This window comes from Hemicordylus capensis, chromosome 4 (genome assembly GCF_027244095.1).
Source record: "Hemicordylus capensis ecotype Gifberg chromosome 4, rHemCap1.1.pri, whole genome shotgun sequence".
Classification (NCBI taxonomy): domain Eukaryota; kingdom Metazoa; phylum Chordata; class Lepidosauria; order Squamata; family Cordylidae; genus Hemicordylus; species Hemicordylus capensis.
In genome coordinates, this window is record NC_069660.1 from 28,346,621 (window position 1) to 28,371,211 (window position 24,591).

Sequence of the window (24,591 nt, forward strand, 5' to 3'; positions counted from 1 at the left end):
AGAGCCTCCATTGGGCGAATGGGTTCAAAGAACCCGGGCCACCGCCAATCAGGGGCGGCACCTTATGGCCCTGACACACCCCCAGCGTCTGAAGTCAGATGCAGGGGTGCTGGTTTAGCACCTGAGCGGGGGCTGTGCAGCCCCCATTCGGGAGTTAAATGGCCTCTGCGATTGTGGCGTGGCCAGGAGCGGCTCTTCCCTGCCTTTAAGGTCCTGGCCGCACAGAGAATGTAGCGCTGGCCCCAACCTAGCTCCCGAATGGGGCTGCGCGGCCCTGTTCGGGAGTTGGATGGCCAACGCTGCGTTCGGGGCACGGTCAGGAGCGGCTTTCCCCTGCCTTTATGGCAGAGAAGAGCCGCTCCTGGCTGCGCTGCAAATGCAGCACCGGCCAGACTCTTAACTCCTGAAGGGGGCAATGCCCCCCGCGTCTGATGTCAGATGCGGGGGCGTGTCTAGCCCTCGCTAGACATCAGACGCGGGGTGCGGGGTGAACGGGGCCGCTGCCATGGCCAGACACGGGCTGCTGGTGGTCTGGCTCCACCTCTGAGTTCACATAGCAAAAGGAATGAGAAGGTGATTCCCTGTCCTCAAGGCAGAGGTGCACCTAGGTAATTTTGGAGCCTGGACCTAAAGGCCTTTGGAGGCTCCTCTCCCCTGAAAATTAAACATCATAATGCTCGGCTGGGCGACCACACCACCCAGGACAGACTAAAGAAGATTTGGGGGCTCCCATGTACTTTGGGGCTTTGAGGATTTGTGGCCCTGGACTTCGGCCCCTAAGTCCATGGGTAAGAGCATCTCTGCCTCGAGGTGCTTACAATCTATGAAGAAACATACCAGTAACAGCCACTGATACCAGCAACAGCCACTGGGAGGGATGCTATACTGGATTGAATTGGGAGTGGACTTTGACAAGGCATGTGCTCGATCACTGAGCTACAACCTATTCCATGATCAAACCTGAACAATATCTAAGTATCCAAGTACTGGCAAGATGTCCAAGCAACATGCTAGTAGACTTTGCTCTGAACATGGGAAAAAGAAACCAAGCAGTAAATTGAATAAACAGATTGAAGCCTCAAGTACATGGTGGGAGTTCTTTTAGGGGAAGACGGGACAAGGGAAAGGAGTTGAACAGCTGTTTCTAGGACCAAAGCACCTCCAGCAGGGTAAGAATGCTCTAAAGATGTAGGTTTACATTTCCCTGAAGGTTATTTAGTTACTTTCAGCTGTAAAGCATTCTGACAAAAACAATCAGGTCTTTATGTACTTTTGGGGGGGGGGCGCGTGGAGAGATTGCAAAAATCAAGTACCACTTAACTAGGAAATCAGCTTGGGTTGCATGAAGCGTGGGCTTCAGTTTCCCCAGAAAACTTATGCTACTATTATTTATGATTTCTACATCACTTTTAGGCAATGTTTATTGTAAAAATGTCAAACCCAATGTGTTTTGAGTCTGAACTTCTTGCAAGAGATACAAGCCACAACTGAACACACTATTAAGCCCACAAGCCAGTTGAAATCAATCGGCTTAAGAATGCTTAATGCTGTGATGAATTGTGACCACAATCTCTTTGATATCTATCTATCTATTTATCTTCATTTTTATACTGCCCAATTAAAAAAACTTTAACCAGGATCACAACATAAAACTCATTAAACCATTTGAAACAATTTATACACTGTTAAAAGCCAAGCTACAAAAATGAGAATGTGAACACACTTGAACACAGAGATGGTACACCTTGTATTTTCATAGAGAGTATGTTCCATAACCTAAGAGTGGCCATTGAGAAGGTCCAACCCCAAGTCACCATCAGGAGCTTTTTGACACTGTTCTTTTCCCCTGAAACTCCCTTGGAAGGGAATGTGTACGTTCACACATCAGCCAGATTTCTGCTGAAATTAGTGCGAGATCTTTGGGAGCACTTCACACACAATTCAGGGTTTTCCTTGATGATCTTAATGAGTGTTGGTGATCTTGCAGGAAAAGCTGGTCTCTGAGGTAACCCTAAGATGTTCAGGGCTTCAAACAACCAGAACTTTATGTTTTGCCCAGAAAAATACTGGCAGCCAGTGTAGTTCTTTAAGAACAGGCATAATATGATTCTTTCAGGTTACCCCAGAGACCAGTCTGTCTGCAATCCTTCGAACTAACAGAAGCTTCCATACTACGTATAAAGACAGTCCTACATAGAGCATGCTGCTGCACTAGTCAAACCTGGAGGTTACCAGCTGTTGCATCATTAATTTGAGGCCATTCTCTTTAAAAGCGCGAATTTAATTTTCCTCATGAAGCGCTCAAAAGACATTGTTCCTGATCCAGAGAGGTTGCACCCTGGAAGGTGGTGTATATCTCATCCACATCTCGCCAATTCAATGAGCATCAATGCAAATGCACCCGAGCATCCAAATGTTCCCATATATAGGTTTTCCTTGCTCGATCAGCACAATTATGGGGTTTGCATTTGTTAGTCAGATGAAAGGCAGAACACTAAAATGGAAGAACTTAAAATAAGAGCCTTTATTCTAAGGATGGTTTCAGTGGATTTTTTTTAAAAACTGTGATTTAAACCTAGCTTTGCAGTGTGTTACAGATATATGAACCAGCAAATCAAATACTGGATTGGGGAGTTGCTTCCTATGACAAGGTGTATTACTGAAAACACCTGGATCAGAGCTTTCTAGATCAGGCCAAAGATCCATGAAGTCTAGCATCAAAATCCTGTATCCTACATGGGCCAGCCAAAAGTCAGTCCACAAGTAGGGCATGAAGGCAATAACTTTCCCCTGCTGTTGCCTCTCTGCAACTGGTATCCAGGGGTATACTGCCTCTGATCATGGAGGTTCCACAGAGCTTTCATTCTTAACAGCCAGTCATAGATAATCCCTGCATGATCTTGCCTAGTCCCCAATTCACTGTCTATCTGGATATGGGAGAACAGTAGAACTGTTCATAGTTCAACAGTATCTTGCTAACAACTCACAAGAAAAGCCCAGTACATGAAACTTAAGATTGGTGAAAAAGATAAACAAGGATAACCTGTCTGAGGATTGTCTCTGGTTTCTAGTCCATTTGGGCCTTGGGCTGTTCAGGCTTCTGAGGATATAATGCACTACAACCACTCACACAGGCTGAAATTCTGCTGCAAAGCTGAAATTGTTCCCCAAGTTCTCTCATATGTGCAAATAATGTGGTGAAGGCACTAGTCTATATAGTTTTAAAAGGTGGTTAGATACATTCATGAAGGACACATCTGCTTGATAGCTTTTGCTAGTTTCATGTTCAGAAGCAGGATGTCTCAGAATAATATTTGCAGAAGAGCAACAGTAGGAGAAGGGGCATGCCTTCTTCTCCTGCTTCCAGACTTCCCATTAAAGTACACTTCAGATGCATCATACAATTTGAGGTTACAGGCCTCAACGTTCTTTCTTGGAAGTAAGTCCCATCGGAATCAAAGGGACTTACATCTGAATAAACATGGGTAGGCTCAGGCTGCGAAACACCACCCTCACAGAAGTTGATAATGTCTTCCAGGTGCATCTGCTGCAGCATTTGCTTTTTGATTAACAGGTGGGGTAGAAATCCAGTTGATTACAATGAGGAAACAGATTGCCTTTAAGGAGGGAAGGAATTTACCCAGACTGACTTTTGGAAAAGTAAATATATGGTTAAAAAAGAGAGTTAACAAAAAGCCAGGTACAAACAAGCAGGTTTTCCAGGAATATATAAAAGGCGGGAAAGCAGGGGAGGAGATTAACCAGAAATCTATCAAAAAGAGACAACTTTCAAAAGAAATTTGAAAGACTTCCCTGGGTTGTTTTTACTCATCTTAGGTAGGTGAGTAATACTCAGTGCTACAATTGTTCTTTGTATTTGCACAGAAGGTTTTGCACTGTAAAGGCTACTTAGTGGATTCCACCCCCAACCCCTTGAAGTGAAACTTTGAATGGCTTTTAAATCAGTGGAACTTGTTCTGTCCTGTGTTTTTAAAGGAAAGAAAAAGTTAGTTTAGCAGAAAGGGCAAAAGTTTAAAGATCTTTTTTTTTTTCTTTGTAAAGATAGAAGATTACTACTTAAATAGAGAGTCAGAGAAAAAGATTGAACTCCTATTGGGGGAAAAAATACCCTGTTAGATTTTATATCCTTAAGAAAATGCCCCTGTGTATTGTGGGAAAGGAAAGGAAAAGGAAAGGTTGTGCCGTTGAGTTGTCAACTCCTGGCGATCACAGATCTATGTGGTTTTCTTGGTATAGTTCAGAAGTGGTTTACCATTGCCTTCTCCTGCGCAGTATGAGATGATGCCTTTCAGCACTTTCCTATATCACTGCTGCCCGATATAGGAGTTTCCCGTATTCTGGGAAACACACCAGTGGGGATTTGAACCAACACCCTCCTGCTCTCTAGGCAGGTTGCTTTCCCACTGCGCCATTAGGTGTCTGTCTATTGTTGAGCATCCTCAAAATGCAACAATAAATAAAAACAAATACTAGATTGCCAAATCCTTACATCTTTGATAGAAGTCAGTCCCACTGATATATTGCTTTAAGATGCAAGAGACTTACAAGCTCTGAAAGTGCATGGGGAAGGTTACTAGCACCCTGCTCTTCTCTCCTCCTACTTCTTGCAAGGAGTGTGAGGAGAGGGACTCCTTGCAAAGTTTGCAAGGGTCAGACTAGATCCTCTTGGCTCCCAGTATTTGGCTGCCTGAGGCAATGTCCTCATCTTGCCTCTGCTTTTAGCCTCAGTCAGTTCCAAACTTGAGAAATGGAAATGCTAATGCTTTACATAGGAAGCTGCCATATACAGAGTCAGACCATAGGTCCATCTTGCTCAGTATTGTCTACACAGACTGGCATCAGATAGCTTCTCCAAGGCTGCAGGCAGGAATCTCTCTCAGCCTTATCTTGGAGATGCCAGGAAAGGAACTTGGAGCCTTGATGCTCTTCCCAGAGTGGCTCCATCCCCTAAGGGGAGTATCTTACAGTGTTCATACATCTAGCCTCCCATTCATATGCACAGGGGTGTAGCTAGCCCACAGGTGGCCCGTGTGCGGCCGCGGCAGGTGCCCTGATAGCCCCGCCCCTGCGTCTGATGTCAGACGCAGGGCATAGCCACACCCCTGCATCTGACATCAGACGCGGGGGGCGTGGTCTGGCTCCCGAACGGAGCCTAGAGGCTCTGTTCGGGAGAAGCAGCCTAACTGCTGAAGGGGGTCATGCGGCCCCTTCGGCAGTTAGACAAAGGCTGGTGCTGCGTTCGCAGCGCAGCCCAGGAGCGGTTCTTCCCTGCTCGGGAGCTAAACTCCTGCCCCTGCATCTGACGCCAGACGCGGGGCCGTGTCAGGGCCGCTAATGGCGGCTCCTGATTGGGCACGTCTCAGGTTCTTTGAACCCGTTCGCCCAATTATAGCTACCCCCCTGCATATGCAATTAGGGAAGACCCTGCTTAGCTAAGGGGACAGGTCATGCTTGCTACACAAAACCAGCTCTCCTCTCTTTGCCTTACCTTGATGAGGCAGAGGCCATAGTTGACAGCACCTGGTTAGCATGGAGAAGGCCCTAGGTTCAATTTCCTAGTATCTTAATTTGACAGAAGCATGAGCCCAATTCAGGTATTATGCTGTACGGATGTACATATGTCTGTACACTTGTACATGTGTTTGTGTGGATGATTGTACTGGTGCTCATTTTAAAAGTGAACTTGATTGATTGATTGATTGATTGTTGAATTTATATACCGCCTTTCATTAAAAACAACCCCAAGGCGGTCTACAAAAGTTAAAAACCATACAATAAAAACGACAATTAAAATATTAAGCTAAAAATATAAAACAAATCTAATTTAAAAACTATAAAATACAAACATAAAAACTATAAATGAGTAAAAACTTGGATACAGGCCTTTCAAATGCATGGTATAGCTAGGGAGTGTACTTCTGTACCTGTGCTCAACAAATGTGTGAATGACTGTACCTGTGTACAGATCTGTACTTGTTTACACATGTTGAGCATTATGGGTGAATGAGCCTGTGTTAGCAGCAGGTCTGGGAACAGTCTTTTCCCACTTGGCGCTGTGGCAATTGACTGCTGGTCAGAGTAGCCAATAGTGGCTAGATGGACCAGTGTTCTAACTTAAGGTACCTTCATATGATTTTGTAAGAACTGCAAAGCACTTTGCAATCCTCAAGGCTGCAATCCTACACACATTTAATAGGAAATAAGAAGCAATGAATTTGGAGGTGCTTGAATCCAAGTAAATATGCTTTGGATGAGGTTGCACAAGCATATTAGAATGGATTAATACTAATAGTATTCCTGAAAGTAAGAGCTACTGTTGTCAATTGTAGCCCACAATTGCAGCCCTGAGGTCGCCTAGTCTGGACAATCCCACTGGATTTAATGGATGTGAGAATTAGGGTTAATGTGCTCCATTCAATCTAAGCAGGAATGTATACTAATATGCTGATTGTTCCTTTGCCAACAGTTTTCTTCACTGTTGCTTAGTAAGCACAAACTTCCAAATCTTCATGCTTGTAGAAAGTTTGCATTGTGTGCAGCACTATTTACCATATCAGGGCTGTGGCTAGATAATGCAAATATCAAGGAGGATAAGGCTGTCATCCTGGACACCTCTATGCACCAGGGAATTGAACATTTCCACTGCCACTGCATCTTCAGCATGATCTCAAACAAACTTACTCAGGGGTAAGCCCCACTTATGTCCAAGGGGTCTTGTTTCCAAAGAAGTACAGTATGCGTAGCCTGCAGCTTCACTCTTGTTGCTGCATTTTTGCATTCAGATATCTTTGTTTCTTGCTGCTCTACTTACCGTAAATAATATATAGATGCTTTATTCCTGTTTCTTAAAATGTTGACTAATCAAATAGCATTCCATATGACCTTCATTGACGAAAGGAATAAAAACATTTGGCTGATTTTTAAAGCCAAGGGATTCAAAGTGAATGTTAAAATCCTGCTCATCTTGTGATCTTTTTCTCATTCCCTGCTGATAAAGAAACTTAATAGCCTCTCCTTGGCTTTTCTGGGTTTTGGTCAACTGATCTGCTTTCTATTGTTGGGTGTCACTCTGGTGTTTTTTTAGGTCTACATCTAATATGTTAAACTCTCTACTTATGTGAGATACTTTGAGGGCCCAGAATGTATGGAAAGGCAGTGTGTAAATTCAATAAACAAGACATTTAACTGGCTTGTGCAACAGATTCAGGGCTTGCTTTACTGTACAAGGTAGGCCTTTGGCCATTGGGGCTGGGAAAGATGGGCGCTGTAGTCTGTTAACAGGTTTGTGAAGCCCTGGTCTAAGTAAACATTGCAAGAATCAATTTTTGGAATTTAGCTTTTATTTTTAAAATAGTGGGTGGTACTCATATTCTTATCTAGCTTTATTGTGGTTCTTTTTATTATCCCTTTTGCAGAAAGTCTCTCGGCAAAGGTTCCACAAGATCAAAAATGTCAGTGAAATCTGCCAAGATGTATCCCTCCCTCCAGAAGGGGGCGAACCTCTGGGATCCCAAGCCACAGCAAGTGAAGAAAGTGTTTGAAGCTTTGAAGAAAGGGCTTAAGTAAGGATCTGTTTCTCTTAATCCACCAATGCTTTTTGATATGTCTGCATTCCATCCATTTAAAACATAAATAGATAATTCTCCAAAGGTGGCACACAACAAGAAGGTAAAATAATAAAATACAGGAATTAAAAACTAAACAGCAGCCAGCCCTTAAAGTCAATCAGTTAAAAGCCTTGTGAAAGAGGAAGGTCTTTACAACACTTCTAAAAACAGGGCAGGTTGGGCTTTATGGACATTCTTCGGGGGGAGAATCAAAGTTGCGGCTCCACAACCAAAAGGGCCCTGTTCTTGTACATAGGAAGCTGTCATATAATGATTCAGATCATTGGTCTGTCTGTCTATTGTCTACATGGACTTGCAGCGGCTTCTCCAAGTTTGCAAGCAGGAGTTTCTCTCAGCTCTATCTTGGAGATGCCAGGGAGGGAACTTGGAACCTTCTTCACATTGATGCTCAGATGTAAGTTCCACTTTGTTCAGTACGTCTTACTCCCTGAAAATGCAATAGATTGCAGCTCGAGTATTGTAGAGAAGAAGGAAATAGTGCTCAGAGGGCGTGTTCCTGTGCACCCAGATGATCTTGCTGGGCGTGTTCCCTGTGCACCCAGACAATCCTCCGCTGGCCCAAGCAGTGCGGAGGGTTCAGGGCCAGGACTCATGGTCCTGCTCCTGGAAATCCCATAAAGCACTGTGTAAATGCACGGTGCATTGTGGGTATTCCAGAAGTGATGGTTGGGCACCCATCACTGCTACAGCACCAGCTAAAAGCAGTTGGCGCTGCAAACGATTGAGAGAATGGGGCTCGGGGTGTTTGCTCAGGAGGCTGGCTCAGCAGTTTGTGTTGCTGCTGAAGCGGTGCCAGGATCAGGCGTGATCCCACCAGTTCTTATGAGCCACCAAGATTGGGCTTGGCTTCCTTAACCTGGTCTTGGCTGTGTGTGAGAACAGCCTCATTGTCTCAGTTCTTTATACAGGGCATGCTTCTCTATTTGAATGTATCTATGTACTACCTTGGGGGTGGAGTCACTGTTTGTTTTTGTGTTCCTCAGTTGTTGCCTTGAATTCAAACTGAGAGGTTCTCTCTGCATAAGCGACCGTTAGTCTGTTTGTTATTTTCTTAGCCAGTGAAATCATTTGCACAGTCAAAAACTGTGTTCTACCTGGGTTTGGGAGCTGTTTGTGCTCCCAATTTTTGATTGTATGGAAGCAAGGTAGGAGGAAAAGCTACCCAGGTAGAACACAGTTTTTGATTGTGTGAATGACCTCTATATTTAGTTCATAATAGGAGGATAAGTAATTACTCTGCAATAATTCAGTCTTTATGTTGTATGAGTGTACAGATGTCTGTACACCCATGAATGTGTATGTGTGAATGACTGTACCTGTGTTCATTTTAAAAGTGCACCTGGATAGAGGGCCCTCATATGCATGGTACGGATTGGAAGTGTACTGCTCTACCTGTGTTCAACATTCAACGTTCAACAATAACGTGTGAATAACTAGCTATGTACTGATCTGCACCTGTCTACACTATACAGTTGTTGTACGACTGTTAAACATAACGTGTGAATAGGGCTATTGTGTGCAGTGTGTGTATTTAGTGATTGGGACATGTGTACACAGGTATAGTTATTCACATGTTATGTTGAACACAGGTACAGCAGTACACTTCCTATCTGTATCAGACATTTTAGGGGCCTGTACACAGGTTCACTTTTAAAATGAATGCAGGTATAGTCACTAACACAAAAATATGAGTGCACAGACATCTATGCACTTGTACAACATTGTGTCTGAATAGGGCTCATGTTTTCCACTCTTAACATTTGAGAGCCAATGTTGGTTTTCAAATACTTGCCAAGATGGAGTCATATCATAAATATGTCTTTGGCTTTTGGAACTGCATTCTGGGCTAGTAAATTCGCTGGCTGCAGAGCAGTTTTTGGTTTGAGGTATGTGTCTTTGGCTTGCAGATTCATGGCAATAAAAGGAAACAAAATTTTAGTTTGGTATGTTTTCAGGGTGCTGCACCCTAGAAGTGTCAGTGAGTGCAAAAGTATTTAAACCAGCCTCAGAGACCCCTGTACTGTCTTACTGGCGAGTGATCAAGTGGCTGGATCTTGGAGTCTTGGGTGGGTGGGTGGGATGATTGTTGCAGTGGCTAGGAAAATAAAATATCCCCAAAAGTTGTTTTGAAAAGGCACAAGCTGTTTAGCATAAACACATTGACCTGTTTAGGTTCTGCATCTTGTAAAGCAACACTGACAAATACAAGAGGAGAAAATTGAGTTATCCGTGTCTGGTCTGAATTAACTCACAAAGTTGGAGGAATGTGAGCCTAGGAGGTTTGCCCTCTGGGAGCTAGCGTAGAGTTTGAATCTGTAACTAGAACTCGTACTTATTTGGTCCCACTGGACCCAGTAGGAGCTCAGGGGCCAGAACCTTCCAGGGGGAGGCCACTGTAAAGTAGAAAGTAAACAGATTCTTTCTCCCCCCCCCCCCCGTGCTCCTTCTTGAATGCTGAAGATCTTCTGTTGAGCTGTCAGACTCCATTGTGCTTTTAATGGAAACCTGTTGAGTGGATAGTCATTGCTCTTTCACTCCCCGCCCCCCGCCACCGCCCCAGTTAGAAGGTGGTGGTATTTTCTCTTGACTTCCACTGGGCCCTGCAAATGTTGAAGAAAATGTAACAAGATCAGCTCTAAAGCACATTTGCTAAAAAGGGATAGAAATTAAAGTGTGCGCGCGTGTGCGCATTGTTCCTGACATTTTGCAGTGAAGCAGTAGTCAGGGAAGGGTGGCGAGGACCCACAGCTGCTATGATCCTGCAGCTGTTCAGCACATTAATGGCCTGTGTAGACCAATGACTTCTTCTGATGCCTGAGGTGCACATCAGTGGGCAAACCATCCATCCAACCTTCTTGGTTGCTGTGGTCAAAAAGGACAGCAGTATGTATGCACTTGCATGCGGTTGGTGTTAGCAGAGTTGATTCTGAAGAAACCACTCAGAATCATAATTCATAATGGTAAGAAACTTTACATAAAATAAGAAAAAAAACTTAGCTGGGCTACATGTCTGGATGGAGAGAAATCTGTGTCTGTGTGCGTGACTAAAAACTAGTATACAGAGTTCCTACTGCCACATGAATACCCGCAACCCCTTTCAGGGTTAAAGTAAGATTAACCCTTTACTTTCTGGCTAGGAATGATCCGGTTGCTATTGCAATCCCAAAGGTTGGCTGGTTGTAGATACAGGATCTATTGAACCTAGGCAGTAGTGTATAGAGGGCATAAGGCTTAGGCCTGGGGTATTTAAGAGAGGGCTTCTTCACTACGAGCCCCACCGCCCATTGAGGTCATCTGAGGAAGTCCATCTCCAGTTACCACCAACTCGTTTGGTGGCTAGACAGAGACGGGCCTTCTCGGTCGCTGCCCCGAGATTGTGGAATGCGCTCCCTTTTGAGATACGACCCTCCTCATCTCTGGCAGTTTTCAAAAAACACCTGAAAACCCATCTTTTCGCCCAAGCTTTCTCAGCTTCCTAATTTTTTAGGGTAATTTCTGGTTTATTCTTACATTGTTAAATTGTGTTTAGTTTTTGTATATGTTTTTAACTTGTTTTATGCTGTTGTTAACCGCCCCGAGACGAAAGTTTGGGGCGGTGTACAAATTTGATAATAAACAAACAAACAAACAAACAATAAGCAGCTGTGTTCAAGTTACGGACAGCACTCCCCCGCTCTAAAGTTACGGGCATACTCCCCGCCTTGTTCCCTTCTGGGGATGCCTCTCTCGCCTCTTCTCATCCCTGCAGCTCAGTGCTGTGGGCACCGAGCACCCCTCACTTGGTAGTGGCGACCAGTGTTCCCTCTAATAGGGATTCCCAGATGTTGTTGACTACAACTCCCATAATCCTCAGCCAAAGGCCATTGTGGCTGGGGATACTGGGAGTTGTAGTGAACAACATCTGGAAATCCCTATTAGAGGGAACAGTGGCAGCAGCAGCCTCCTCCCTGACCCAGCAGGCTGTGGGGAGGATGCCCTGCCCCCACTTTCGCAGTGGTCAGCTAAGCAGCCAGAGTAGGGCAGCCTCCCCATGGCCTGCTGGGTCAGGGAGGAGGCTGCCACCACCATGAGGAGAGAAGAGGCAAGTGACCTGGCCCTAGAAAGAACCGGAGGCAACCCCGCAGACAGTTTAGCATGGGTGTTTTAAATCTGTGTGCTCTATTACAGCTCTGCTCCAGGCCAGAGGTTCCCAGTCTTGGGTCTCCAGATATTGTTGGATTATAACTCCCATCACCTCCAGCCACAATGCCTTGTGGCAAGGGGTGATGGGAATTGTAGCTGAGCAACATCTGTGGATCCAAGGCTGGGAATCCCTGCTCTAGGCCATATGTGTGGGAATGGAGTTAGGCAGCCAGTGGCGGGGGTGGGTGGGTGGTGAAACTAGCACAGGAAGGAGAGAGATGGTGGTGTGTTCTGTTTGCAGAGGTCTTAATGCAAGAGAGCATTCAATAATGTGCTTCATCCTCTGCTATCTAGAGTGGCGCAGATAATTATGTTTCCTTATTCTGCTGCATGAATTAACAAGGTCCGAAGGAAAATTGGCTTGTGGCAGAATATGCAGGGAGAATTGAGCATGGGATGGGATAAGTACACCGTCCTCTCATTCACTGATTCTTCCTGTAAATGTTCTGCTCTCAGATTCCCATTGTCTCCATATCGTGGGTTTGGAAATGCCTGTTTGGCAATGTAATGTGTAGCTTCACCTTGAGGATGGAGACTATATGCAGTACATTCTGGACCCACTATGTTCCTTTCAAGAGCCAAGACTGTGCTGGAAACGATTTGGCTCTCTTTCATAATAAATGGTCCTAACTTGAAAGTATGAAATTTCAGATATTGTTGGTAGGCAAGTTGGTCCATTAGGGAAATATTAATTATTATTATTAACCCCCAAACCAGAGTAGAGTGATACCTCTATTAGGATCAAATAAAACTTCGAAAGTAGTCTGCAACTTGCTTTTGAGTTATCCAGAATTCTTCTTCAGGCTGGATGTTAAGCAAAACAACACAGGGAGACACATTTGGACATGATGGAAAAGCCCCCAGTTCTTCTGTTTGTGATAGTTTTATAATGTGTTAGTGTGAGACCAAAGAATGAAGTGGCAAAAATGACTATTGCAGTTCTGGGGATCTGTCTTCAGCACTAATTGGAAAACCTGGTTCCCTTGCAGGAACAACAGTAAAGAATCTTTATATTAGCAACACTGGAGATTAGTTTTAAGTGGGGGACTAGTGCTGGAGAACTTTGAAAGTTTGCCTACTCTTGATGCTCCAGTTGAGCCTAATAAAAATGTTGTCCTACTTTGACCTTCTGATATTTCAAATAACTATGTTTAGGATTATGTTTGTAGTCCCTTGTTTTTTCTATAGTTTAACAGGGCAGCTTGGTTTACTTGGTTGAGTGTGCTTTCCTGAGAACACTCAGCCTGGAAGTGTCTTACTTAAGGGGGGCCATGCTTATGATCTTTCTAGAAATTTGTTCTGAGATGCAACTGAACACCCATTTAGTGGGGTTCAGTGTTCCCTGTAACAGGAATCCCCAAATGTTGTTGACTACAACACCCAGCATCCCCAGTTGCAATGGCCTTCGGCGGGGGATTATGGGAATTGCAGTCAACAACATCTGGGAATCCCTTTTACAGGGAACACTGGGGTTTTTTGGGGGGGTTGTGTTATGGTTTTTACTGTTTAACTGATTTTTAAGGTTTTAAATGCGACTTTTATGGTTTATGCTGGTCTATGACTGTAATAAAGGATGATGATGATTGATGATGATTTTTATGGAATTTTATTGAATTTTAGCTTTTGTAAACTGCCTTGGGATGCCTTATGAAAGGCAGTATAAATATGTCAAACTCATCTTTTCTTTTTAGCGAATACTTGGAAATGCATCAGGCGGAGTTGGATTATCTGTCAGAATGCCACAAAGATACAAGAAGGAACTCTAGGCTGGTAAGAAGCTTTTTCTTTCTCTAATTAGCTTCATGGGGTAGCTGGTAGAACTCAAAGGGAAGCACATCCTTAAAGTTCCATTGATTTCAGTGGGGGACTTGAGCATGTGCTTAGAAATCTTGTACTGAGTGGGATCAGAGGGGCTTCAGTCTTTAACTCTAGCTAAGTACCCTTTATGTGTCCTTGTTACTGAATACATACATAATGTGCTTGGTTAGCACATAACCAAGGGATTATCGCTTGTGGCATAATAATGACAAATTAAAACCATGTAGCTCTTTTGCAGAAAAACTTCATTGAGCAGTTAGTCTGTATAACATGTAAATTTGTAAAACGTGCATATGCCAATTACACTAACTTGTACTAAGACTAGCATGTTTGTGTTTCAGGCTTTCTACTATGATTTGGATAAGGTAAGAAATTGGCTTGTGGCGGATCATGTGTGTCTAGTACAGCAAGCAGCAAAAAGTTAAATAACAACATGTTTAGAATCAAATACTGCAACACATTACGTTAAGTGCATACCTGCGCCCTGTATGCCTGCTTTTTCTGACAGAAATCGCAGCCATGAGGGGAAATGATCCAGACTGGACCACAGTGTGAGGAGTGGGATCTCGAGCCCAATGCCATCCTGATCACCACCTCTTACCCCTGCAACTGCAATGGCAGAAAAGACAAATGTGCGCGAAAACTATATGTTTTAACATAACATGTTGTCTGTTCTTTAAAGATGCTGAGCTTTCTCTCTCTTCCTGATCCTTCTCGTTAAACATAAGAACAGCCCTGCTGAATCGGGCCCAAGGCTCATCTAGTCCAGCACCCTGTTTCACACAGTAGCCCACCCAGATGCCTCTGGGAAGCCCACAGGCAAGATCTGAGGGCATGCTGTGTCTCCTGCTGTTACTCCTTTGCAACTGATATTTAGAGGCATCTTGCCTCTAAGGCTGGAGGTAGCCTATAGCCACCAAACTAGCAGCCATTGGTAGACATGACCTCTTGAATTTATCTAAAACCCTCTTAAAGCCATCTAGGCTGTTGGCTGTCACCACAGCTTGTGGCAGAGAATTCCATTGGTTGATTGTATGTTCATTCATTCATTCATTCAATTTCTATACTGCCCTTCCAAAAATGGCCCAGGGTGGTTGTTGTGAGAAAAATTACTTCCTTGTATCAGTCCTAAATTTCTTGGCAATCAGTTCCATGGGATGTCCCCTGGTTCTAGTGTTATGCGAGAGGGATAACACCATGGATAAAACCATGCATGGTTTTATAGACCTCTATCATGTCTCTACTCAGTCTTTTTTCTAAACTAAAAAGCATGTTGTTGCCTTGTCTCATAAGGTGGGTGCTCCAGGCCCCTGATCATTTTGGTTGCCCGTTTCTGCATCTTTTCTAATTATTCAAGTATGGCATTGGTCTTTTAAAAAGCTGCTGCACATTGAGTTGACACTTTCAACAAGCTGTCCACCATGACCCCAAGATCCCTCTCCTGGTCAGTCACTGATGGCTCAGACCCCATTAGCCTATATGTGAAATTGGGTTTTTTTGCCCTAATATGCATCACTTTACACTTGTTAACACTGAACCCCATTTGCCATTTGTTTGGATTTGTTTGGAGATTTATCTCCCCAGTTTGGAGAGATAATTTTGGAGCTCCTTGCAATTTAAATAGTTTGTCATCTGCAAATCTGGCCACCTTGCTGCTTACTCCAATTTCTAAATCATTTATGAATGGATTAAAAAGCACCAGTCCCAGTACAGATCCCTAGGGGACCCCAACTTCTTTCTTCCATTTAGAGAACTGTCCATTTAGACTTATCCTCTGTTTCCTGTCCTTCAGCCAGTTACCAATCCACACATGAACCTGTCCCCTTATCCTATGACTTCTAAGTTTTTTCAAGAGTGTTTGATGAGGAACTTGGTTGAAAGCATTTTGAAAGTCCAGGTATACTATGCCATAAGAACAGCCCTGCTGGATCAGGCCCAAGGCCCATCTAGTCCAGCATCCTGTTTCACACAGTGGCCCACCAGATGCTGCTGGAAGCCTACAGGCAGGAGTTGAGGGCATGCCCTCTCTCCTGCTGTTATTCCCCTACAACTGGTACTCAGCTGGATCACCTTTATCCACACACCTGTTGACACTCTCAAAGAACTCCAAAAGATTGTTGAGGCACGAATTACCATTACAGAAGCTATGCTGGTTCTCCTTCAGTGGAGTCTGTCCTTCTATATCAGGGCTGCTCAACTTCGGCCCTTCTGCAGATGTTGGCCTATAACTCCCATAATCCTTGGCTATTGGCCACTGTCGCTGGGAATTATGGGAGTTGTAGTCCAAAAACAGCTGGAGGGCCTAAGCTGAGCAGGCCTGTTCTATATTCTTAACAATATTATCCTTGAGACTGCCTTCTATCAATTTGCCTGGAACAGATGTTAAGCTAAACAGCCTGTAATTTCCTGGATCCCTTTTTGGAAATTGGTGTTACATTGGCTACTTTCCAGTCCTCTGCTACAGAGCCTGATTGCAGGGATAAATTATATATTTTTGTAAGGAGGTCGAAAATTTCACATTTGAGTTCTTTAAGGACTCTTGGGTTGATGCCACCTGGCCCTGGTGATTTAATTTTCCCAGGCAGTTTAGAGTGTCACCTCTCGTCACCTCTATCTGACTCAGTTCTTTAGCCTTTGTCCCTGAGAAGCTCAGTTCAGGCACAGGTATACGCTCACTATCCTCTGCCAGGTATACGCTCACTATCCTCCGCCGTGAAGACAGATGCTAAGGACCCATTTAGCTCTTTTATAGTCTCCATATCCTCCTTAATAATCCCTTTCAGTCCCTCATCATCTAATGGACCAACCACCTCCCTGGCAGCTTTCCAGCTTCTGATGTGTTTAAAGACATTTTTGTTGTTCCCCTTGATGCTTTTAGCTAAAGGTTCCTCAGACTCTCTTTTCACCTCCCATATTGTCTCCTTGCATTTTTCTTAACTTTATTTGTTAGCCATGCTGGCATCCTCCCGGACTTGGTGGTACCTTTCCTCCTTTTTGGTATACATTCTGACTGGGCTTCTACAGTGGTCCCTCGACTTATGAACTACTCGACATAAGTATTTTTCGAGTTACAAACGGCAGTTTTAGATCCGGTTTTAGATGCGGTTTTTTCGACTTACAAATTTTTAGATGGGGTTTCCTCGACTTACGAATTTTACATGCGGTTTCCTTGACTTGCCTGCCTGTTTACTGCCTCTTTATTCTTGAAAAGAAATGTTCCTGTGCAGTTTGCAAGCCTTACTGGGGGTCTGGGTCTTTTTTCTAGGCTCCGGAACACATTAATCCGTTCCCAATGCATTCCTATGGGAAACCGCTTTTCGACTTACGAACTTTTCAACTTACAAATGTGCATTCGGAACAGATTAATTTCGTAAGTAGAGGGACCACTGTATTATTATGGCTTTAAATAAACTCCATGCATCCTGGAGTGAAGTGACCCTCCTGACTTCCCCTTTCAGTTTTCTTTTCATCAGACTCTTCATTCTAGAGAAATTTCCTCTTCTGAAATTCAAAGTGTCTGTGTTAGACTTCTTTGGTGATTCTCTCCTTGCATGTATGCTTAATTTGATCACACTATGGTCACTGTTCCCTAAAGCTTACATGACTATTGACATTTTGCACCAGGTCCTGGGCACTGCTCAGGATGAAGTCCATGGTCACCTACTGTCTGGTTGGTTCCATGACCAACTGTTCTAGGACACAGTTAGCCTATTTGTCATTTCCCAGTCTGTGTTCAGGTAATTGAAGTCACCCATTATTACTGCTCTGTCTCTCTTTGATGCCTCACTGATTTTCTTCTGCAGCTCCCAGTCATGGTCAGCATTTTAATCCAGAGGATGATAGCACATCACTAGTACGACATTTCCCTTCAGGGCCTGTATTGTCACTCCACAGAGTTTCTGTGGAGGACTCTGGTCTTCCTAGATTTTCTAGCTTGTTAGTTTCTATCCCTTCTTTAACATAGAGTGCTACCCCACCCCCAGTTTGTTCCTCCCTGAATACTAGTCCTTGAATATTCAAATATATACCAGATAATTCTAATGGTGGTGGGTGGTCTTTGGGGAGTTGGGTGCTCTGGAACTGTGCAACCACTGTACATGTATTCTGCATCTGGAATACATTGTGTAAGTTTGCATGTCTTTGTTTAATGTCTGTGATTCATTCAATCTGTGAAGGTGTCTGTAGAACTTTGAATGCTGCATGAGAAATAAATGAAGAGGAAATATTGTGACTAGGAGCATTGTCCAATTAAAGGACTGGTGGCTATTCACTCCTCGGTCTCCATCACAGTTTTTAGAAAGAAGAGCATTTTATTTGCTCTTAGATTTCGCATATGTCATAGAGGCATCCCTTCCTGTGTGAAGAAAGCAGTGTGTGTGTGTTTGATGGTGCTTGCAAATTGTGGTGTGCATAATGCACTTGTACAAGCCACCTAATGGCACAGTGGGGAAATGGCTTGACTACCAAGCCAGAGGTTGGCAGTTTGAATCCCCGCTGGTATGTTTTCTATGGGAAATGCCTATATTGGGCAGCAGCGATATAGGAAGATGCTGAAAGGCATCCTCTCATACTGTGTGGGAGGAGACAATAGTAAACCCCTCCTGTATTCTACCAAAGACAGTCACAGGGCTCTGTGGTTGCCACGAGTTGACACCAACTCGACAGCACACTTTACCTTTACACCTCCATCTATCCTAATTTGTTGGCAGGATGGGACTGGGGTAGGATTCGTGGTCAAAATCTCTAAAAGAATCACCTCATTCTCTATGAGACTTGTTGTCCACTGAGACCTTGCTTCCTTCAGCTGCCCTGCCTTCAAAGGCTAGGTGGGTGTTTACCAGAGGGAGGACTATCTCTTTTGCGGCTTTCAATTCCCTCCCCAAATATTCTCACCTGGCACCAACACTGCTATCATTATAGGCTAGGGAATGGATTCTCAAACTTGGGTCCCCAGATGTTGGACTACAGCTCCCATTATGCACAGCCACAAGGTCATTTTGATTAGGAATCATGGGAGTTGCAGTCCAACATTGTCTGGGAACCCCTGCTTGAGAGCCCCTGCCTTAGGCGATCGAGTAAAATGGTAGTGTTCTCCCAGGGCTTTGATGGCAAATAGCACTTACATTAGCACTTACATTTATATACCGCTCTATAGCTGGAATGCTATTGGTCTGCAACTTATCCCTGCATGCTTTATTGTTTTAGTTGTTGTTAGCCACCCTGAAGCTCAATATGGTGAAAACATAGCATAGATTTCAAAATAAACCTTCCTCTGCATATGGTAGTAACTACATGTGTGGATGCAGCTATGTGGGGTTGCATAAATAACTTCTTATACACCTCTCTCTCTCTCTCTCTCTCTCTCTCTCTCTCTCTCTCTCTCTCTAGCAAATCCGCTGTGTTGAAAGATACATCAGAAAGCTGGAATTTCATATAAGCAAGGTAAGAGTTCTGTCAGTCTTACTCTGCTAGTTAAGTTAGTTTGTAGTAGATGTTTAAACTAAAATATGCGAGTCACGGAAAGGAAATATTAAAGTTAATAATGTAACTAGTTTAATTAATTAAAAGTTGGTGGTTGTTTTGTTATATTTGTACATGCCCCAAACTGCCATTCCTGGGTGGTTTACAGCAGCATAAAACAAATTAAAACATAAATTGAAACCTTAAAACAATTAAAAACCACAAGTCTAGTTTAAAAAGCTTGGTTGAATAAATGGCCGCATTTGCATGTTATGCAAAATCGCAGTTAAATGAGGCAGTGGTTGGAACTCTGTGATGCCCAAATGTGTGCAGCTGTGGTTTTGCAGCAAAAGTGACTTGAGGTTTGCCTTGCCAGTTTGAACCTTTGGTTTGTAGTGAGTGTTGTTGCCGTAACCAGAGGTTTTTCAGCAGCAGCGTTGCCTCTGAACGTATTATGGAGCCACCATAACCACAGTTTTGTGCTGTTTCTGGAAGCTCAGTCATAGAGGTGGTGGTGCAAATGTGTCCAGGACTACACCACCTCCATGCTTGCAGCACTTCTTGCTGGTCGCCTATCCAAGCACTTGCCCCTCCCCCCCATCTCTGATCCAACATAGCAGTTGCCCAGCAACAGGGACACATCCCATCCCGAGCTGGTCAGCATGTCAAAAGGCAGAGTCAGATGGGGCATGCTCTCTCCCCACTCTGCCCCTTGTTCACCCTTCCTGGCAATCAGGGAAAGGGGATGGGATGGCAAGATGGGCACTACATGGTTTGCTCTCTGAAAATGATGCAAGAAAGATGTCTGTCCAAAAGCACATGCACTCGAGGTGGCAACATAAGCAGGGCAACCCCATAAGAGTGCTGGGATGGCACGATATGGCAGGGTGGTGATACCCGGGGTCAGGTTTGCAAGGCAGCCCCAACCAGGACTTCTTCATTGGTAAGGTCTATTTTTTTGAACAATGATGTTGGAGAAGTCAGGCCCAGCCCCTTCCCCATAGGGGAATATGCACAGTCCCTAGGTCTACTCATGAGCAGAACCACCCAGCAAGAGCAGCATTGCCTCCAGTCACATGTGCAGTTCTACATGTGTGGTGATGATGGATGCTGCTCCGGAGCAGACTGCTCACTCATGAGGGTGTAAGGCCAGGGAGAAACCACTTCACAACTCATAAGAAGAACTGTCTGTGGGGACAGGGGTGTCAGGCTGAATCACTGATAATGTGCAATGACTACCTTCTCCCACGGACCGCTCTCTTGTGAAAGTATTAGGCCATGGTGGCCAGATGGCAGATGTCTCCCTGCTAGGTTGCTTTATATAAGCTAGCCATGGGTATGGTTACCCTGGCAACAGCTCTCCCTATCTTGGTGACTGCTGCGAAGAAGCTGTCAAAGCATGCCCTCTACCAGCCCGGCTGCCCATTTGAACATGCCCATCTTTGTTTTTCCTTGGAACTGTGCTGGGGTCACTACAAATGGGGGCACCCCACTCCCGCGATTCCCTGCAGCAGCAGATCTGTATACGGTGCAACGCTGGTATGAATCTGGGAAATATGAATCACAGTTAAGATCCATCCCCAGTCACAGTGTTTCTCCTGCCTGCCCACTCGGACACATGGAGCATCAAAATCCCCTTTGGATGCATGAAAGGAGTCCCTGGAGAGGAGGGAGTCGCTGTGCAAAAGTTCTGTCATTAACCAGAGAGTATGGAGTCCCACACAAGCAGGGCCCCCTTTTGTTGGATAGCTCAACTCATAAGCACATATTTCGACAGCCCAAGGTCCTCCCCAGTAGACTGGCCCTCTCATGCTGGGGTGCTTTGCTGGGGTGATTGATTGCAAGAGCATCCTTGCTCACAGCGGGCCAGACCTCAGGATCCTTTGCCCTCCCTCATATGCATATCCCCTCCTAGGAAGTCATCATGTTCCCTTACAGAAGTAACAGAAAAATTGTGCCCCTCAGCATCCCATCCCTCCCCCTCCCTGCCAGAAATCAGTCTTGTGTGAGACTGTTTGGTTGCGGAGATCCTATGAGGGCAGCTGTGCAGTTGCTGTCAGAAGAAGGGCTTGCATGGCATTTAAAGGGATTTAGCTGCCCTTTCCCTGCCAAGGGTGGACAGATTGTTCTTAAAAGGCATGATTGTGCTCGGCACGCCCCCTTGAAGTTCATGGCCAATGGCTGACCCCTTGCTCACAGTCTGGTGACGTGAGCACTACAGAACTTGCTGGGATGTGGACTGGGAGGGCCAGGAAGAGGAACGGACTCCCCTTCCCTGAAAAAGGAAGTTGCTGGACCACGGTTGGATTTTGCGATGCGATTCATGGTTTTGAAAATTTAACTGCAGGTTCAGCAACGTTACGTGCAAATGCGACCATTGTGTCTTTGGAGACTTTTTAAAAGTTGCCAGGGATGGGGAGGCTCTTATTTCAGCAGGGAGCACACTCCAGAGTCTTGGGGTGGCAAAAGAGAAGGCCCGTCCCTGCATAGACACCAGATGATCTTTCCTGGCTTCGGGAGATGGATAATTCTTTGGGAGGGGTTTGTTTGGTGGTCTACCCTCTCCTGAAGAAGCCTTCTCTCGACCCTGACAATCTGGATAACTATCATCTGATTTCCAATCTTCCTTTTCTTGGTAAGATTTTGGAGAAGGTGGTTTGTGCTCAGTTGATGAGAGTCCTGGAGGAAATTGACTTTCTGGAACCTTGCTGTGTGTAAGTTTCTTTTGACTGGGTTGCACTTCCCTTGAGAGAGCTGGTTTGTGATCTGGGGGTCCTTCTGGACTCGCGGTTCCTGCCTGAACAGTAGGTGGAGGTTGTGACCAGGGGTGCCTTTTGCAGCTTTGGCTGGCTTGCCAGTTACAGCCTTTTCTCGACCTGCAAGCCTTGGCAACAGTAACTCATGCCTTTGTTACCTCTCATTTGGATTATTGTAACGCGCTCTACCTAGGGTTGCCTTTGAAAACAATTCAGAAGTTTCAACTAGTCCAGAATGCAGCGGCCTGCCTCTTTATGGGTGGCTATAGATTTGATAGTGTTACACCTCTTTTATGGTCACTTCACTAGTTGTCTGTTCGCTTCTGGGGCCAATTTAAAGAGCTTGTTCTCACCTACAAAACCCTTATGGGCTTAGTACCTTTCTATCTCCGGGCTCGCCTCTCTCGGCTGGATGTATCCCATCCTGTGAGGTCCTCTCAGCTGGTCCTCCTTAGTGTCCCAGGCCCTGGTGTGGTGCCTGGGCCCATAGGAGGGCCCTCACTGTGGCTGCCTCTCTTCTTTGGAACACCCACCCCCAGATTCATTCAGCTCCCTCCTTAGTGGCTTTTAGGCCCTTCTTAAGACCTACCTTTTTCGCCAGGCTTTTGCCTTTAAAAAAAAAAAAAAGTTGTTCACCTTCTAGAGTCTTTGGAGGAGGCGGTATACAAGAAATTTTAAATAAATAAATAAATAAATAAATAAATGAATGAATGATATTATTAATTTATTTATTTATTCAATTTTTATACCGCCCTTCCGAGCTGGCTCAGGGCAGTTTACAATTAAAAAACAGAAATCATTAAAAAACAGTTAAAACAGAAATACAAATATAAACACCAATTTAAAAACATCTTAAAAAAAACAATTAAACTATCAAAACAATTAAAACCCTGAAAACCAGGTTAACATTAAAACAATTAAAACTAATTAAAAACCCTGAAAGGCCGGGACAAACAGATGGGTCTTAAGGGCTCTCTTGAAGGTCAGTAAAGAATTAAGATTACGAATTTCTGCTGGGAGTGCATTCCACAGCCCAGGAACAGCTACAGAGAAGGCCCGCCTCTGAGTCGTCACCAAACGAACTGGTGGTAACTGGATATGGACCTCCCCAGATGACCTTAATGTGCGGTGGGTATCATGTAAAAGAGGCGCTCTCTAAGATATCTTGGACCCAAGCTGTTCAGGGCTTTAAAGGTAATAACCAGCACTTTGTATTTTGCACGAAAACATATCAGCAGCCAGTGTAACTGTTTCAAAACAGGCGTCATATGGTCTCTCCGGGTTGCCCCAGAGACCAATCTGGCTGCCGCATTCTGTACTAACTGAAGTTTCCGGACTACGTACAAAGGCAGCCCCACGTAGAGCGCATTGCAATAGTCAAGCTGTTTTGAGGTCATCTTCTTCGAGTATTGGGCGCAGCTGTCAAATCAGCCGAAGCTGATAGAAAGCACTCCTGGCCTTGACCTCCACCTGAGATACCAGGGTGAGGCCCGGGTCCAGGAGTACTCCCAAGCTGCGCACCTGCTCCTTCTGGGGGAGTGTAACCCCATCCAGCACAGGAAGATCTAACTTACCCCTCAGATTCTGAGCCCCCACAATGAGCACCTCTGTCTTGCTTGGATTCAAGCAAGTTATCCCTCATCCAGCCCATTACTGCCTGTAGGCAGGCATTTAGAGAATGAATGCCATTTCCTGAAGACGAAAAGGAGCATACTGATAACACCCAGCACCAAACCTCCTGATGACCTCACCCAGCAGTTTCATGTAGATGTTAAAAAGCTTTGGTGACAGAATGGAGCCCTGAGAGACTCCATATAACAGCTCTTGTTTTGAGGAGCAACTGTCACCAAGCTCCACCATCTGGAATCTACCTGAGAGATAGGAATGGAACCACTGCAAAGCAGTGCCCCCTATCCCCAACTCCCCCAGGCGATCCAGAAGGATACCATGGTCGATGGTATTGAACGCCGCCAAGAGATCCAGAAGAACCAGTAGAATCACACTCCCTCTGTCGATTCCCCAGTAAAGGTCATCCGTCAGGCCAACCAAGGCTGTCTCAACCCCATAGCCAGCTCTAAAGCCAGTTTGAAATGGGTCTAGATAATCAGTTTCCTCCAAGACTGCCTGGAGCTGGTCGGCCACCACCCTCTCAATCACCTTGCCCAACCAAAGGAGATTGGAGATTGGCCTGTAGCTATCCATTTTTAAGGGGCCCAGGGAAGGCTTCTTTAAGAGTGGTCTAACCATTGCCTCCTTCAGGCAGGGGGGCACTCTACCCTCCCTCAGCGATGCATTTACGATATTAACTAGGCCACCTCCAACAATCTCCCTGCTAGATAGAAGCAGCCAAGTCGGGCAAGGATCCAGAGAACCGGTGGTAGGCTGCACCTCCCCAAGCAGCTTGTCCACATCCTCAGGAGTCACAGATTGAAACTGATCCAATCTAATACTGCAAGAGGGACTGCTGGACACTTCCTCCATAGACCTTGCAGAAATAGTGGAGTCCAAGTCAGCCCGAATACAGGAGATCTTATTCGCAAAGAACCCATTAAAGGCATCACAGCAGAGCAACTCTGGGGACTGATTGGAAGTAGAAGGAGCAGAAACCAAACTCCTCACAACCTGGGATAGCTCCGCCGAGCATGAAGCAATGCATGCAGAACAGAATCTCTTTTTTGCTGCGCACACTACCACCGCATAAGCCTTCAAATGGGTCACATGCTGAA

The 24,591-nt window shown here is 44.9% G+C and overlaps 1 protein-coding gene across 10 annotated transcripts in view; it reads left to right on the forward strand.

The window, feature by feature from the left end:
• RIPOR3 (RIPOR family member 3) overlaps positions 1-24,591 on the forward strand; it is a 156,868-nt gene that overhangs the window by 73,720 nt on the left and 58,557 nt on the right. For 4 of the 10 annotated variants that reach the window (XM_053250826.1, XM_053250823.1, XM_053250824.1 and 1 more), the window contains 4 exons: positions 7,437-7,583; positions 13,523-13,601; positions 13,991-14,014; positions 19,038-19,091. In XM_053250826.1, coding sequence (XP_053106801.1) covers positions 7,437-7,583; positions 13,523-13,601; positions 13,991-14,014; positions 19,038-19,091 — 304 coding nt within the window. Of the gene's footprint in view, positions 1-3,635; positions 3,842-3,918; positions 4,007-6,487; positions 6,709-7,436; positions 7,584-13,522; positions 13,602-13,990; positions 14,015-19,037; positions 19,092-24,591 lie in introns of those variants that run through there. The other 6 variants (XM_053250827.1, XM_053250828.1, XM_053250829.1 and 3 more) reach the window with 6 other exon arrangements.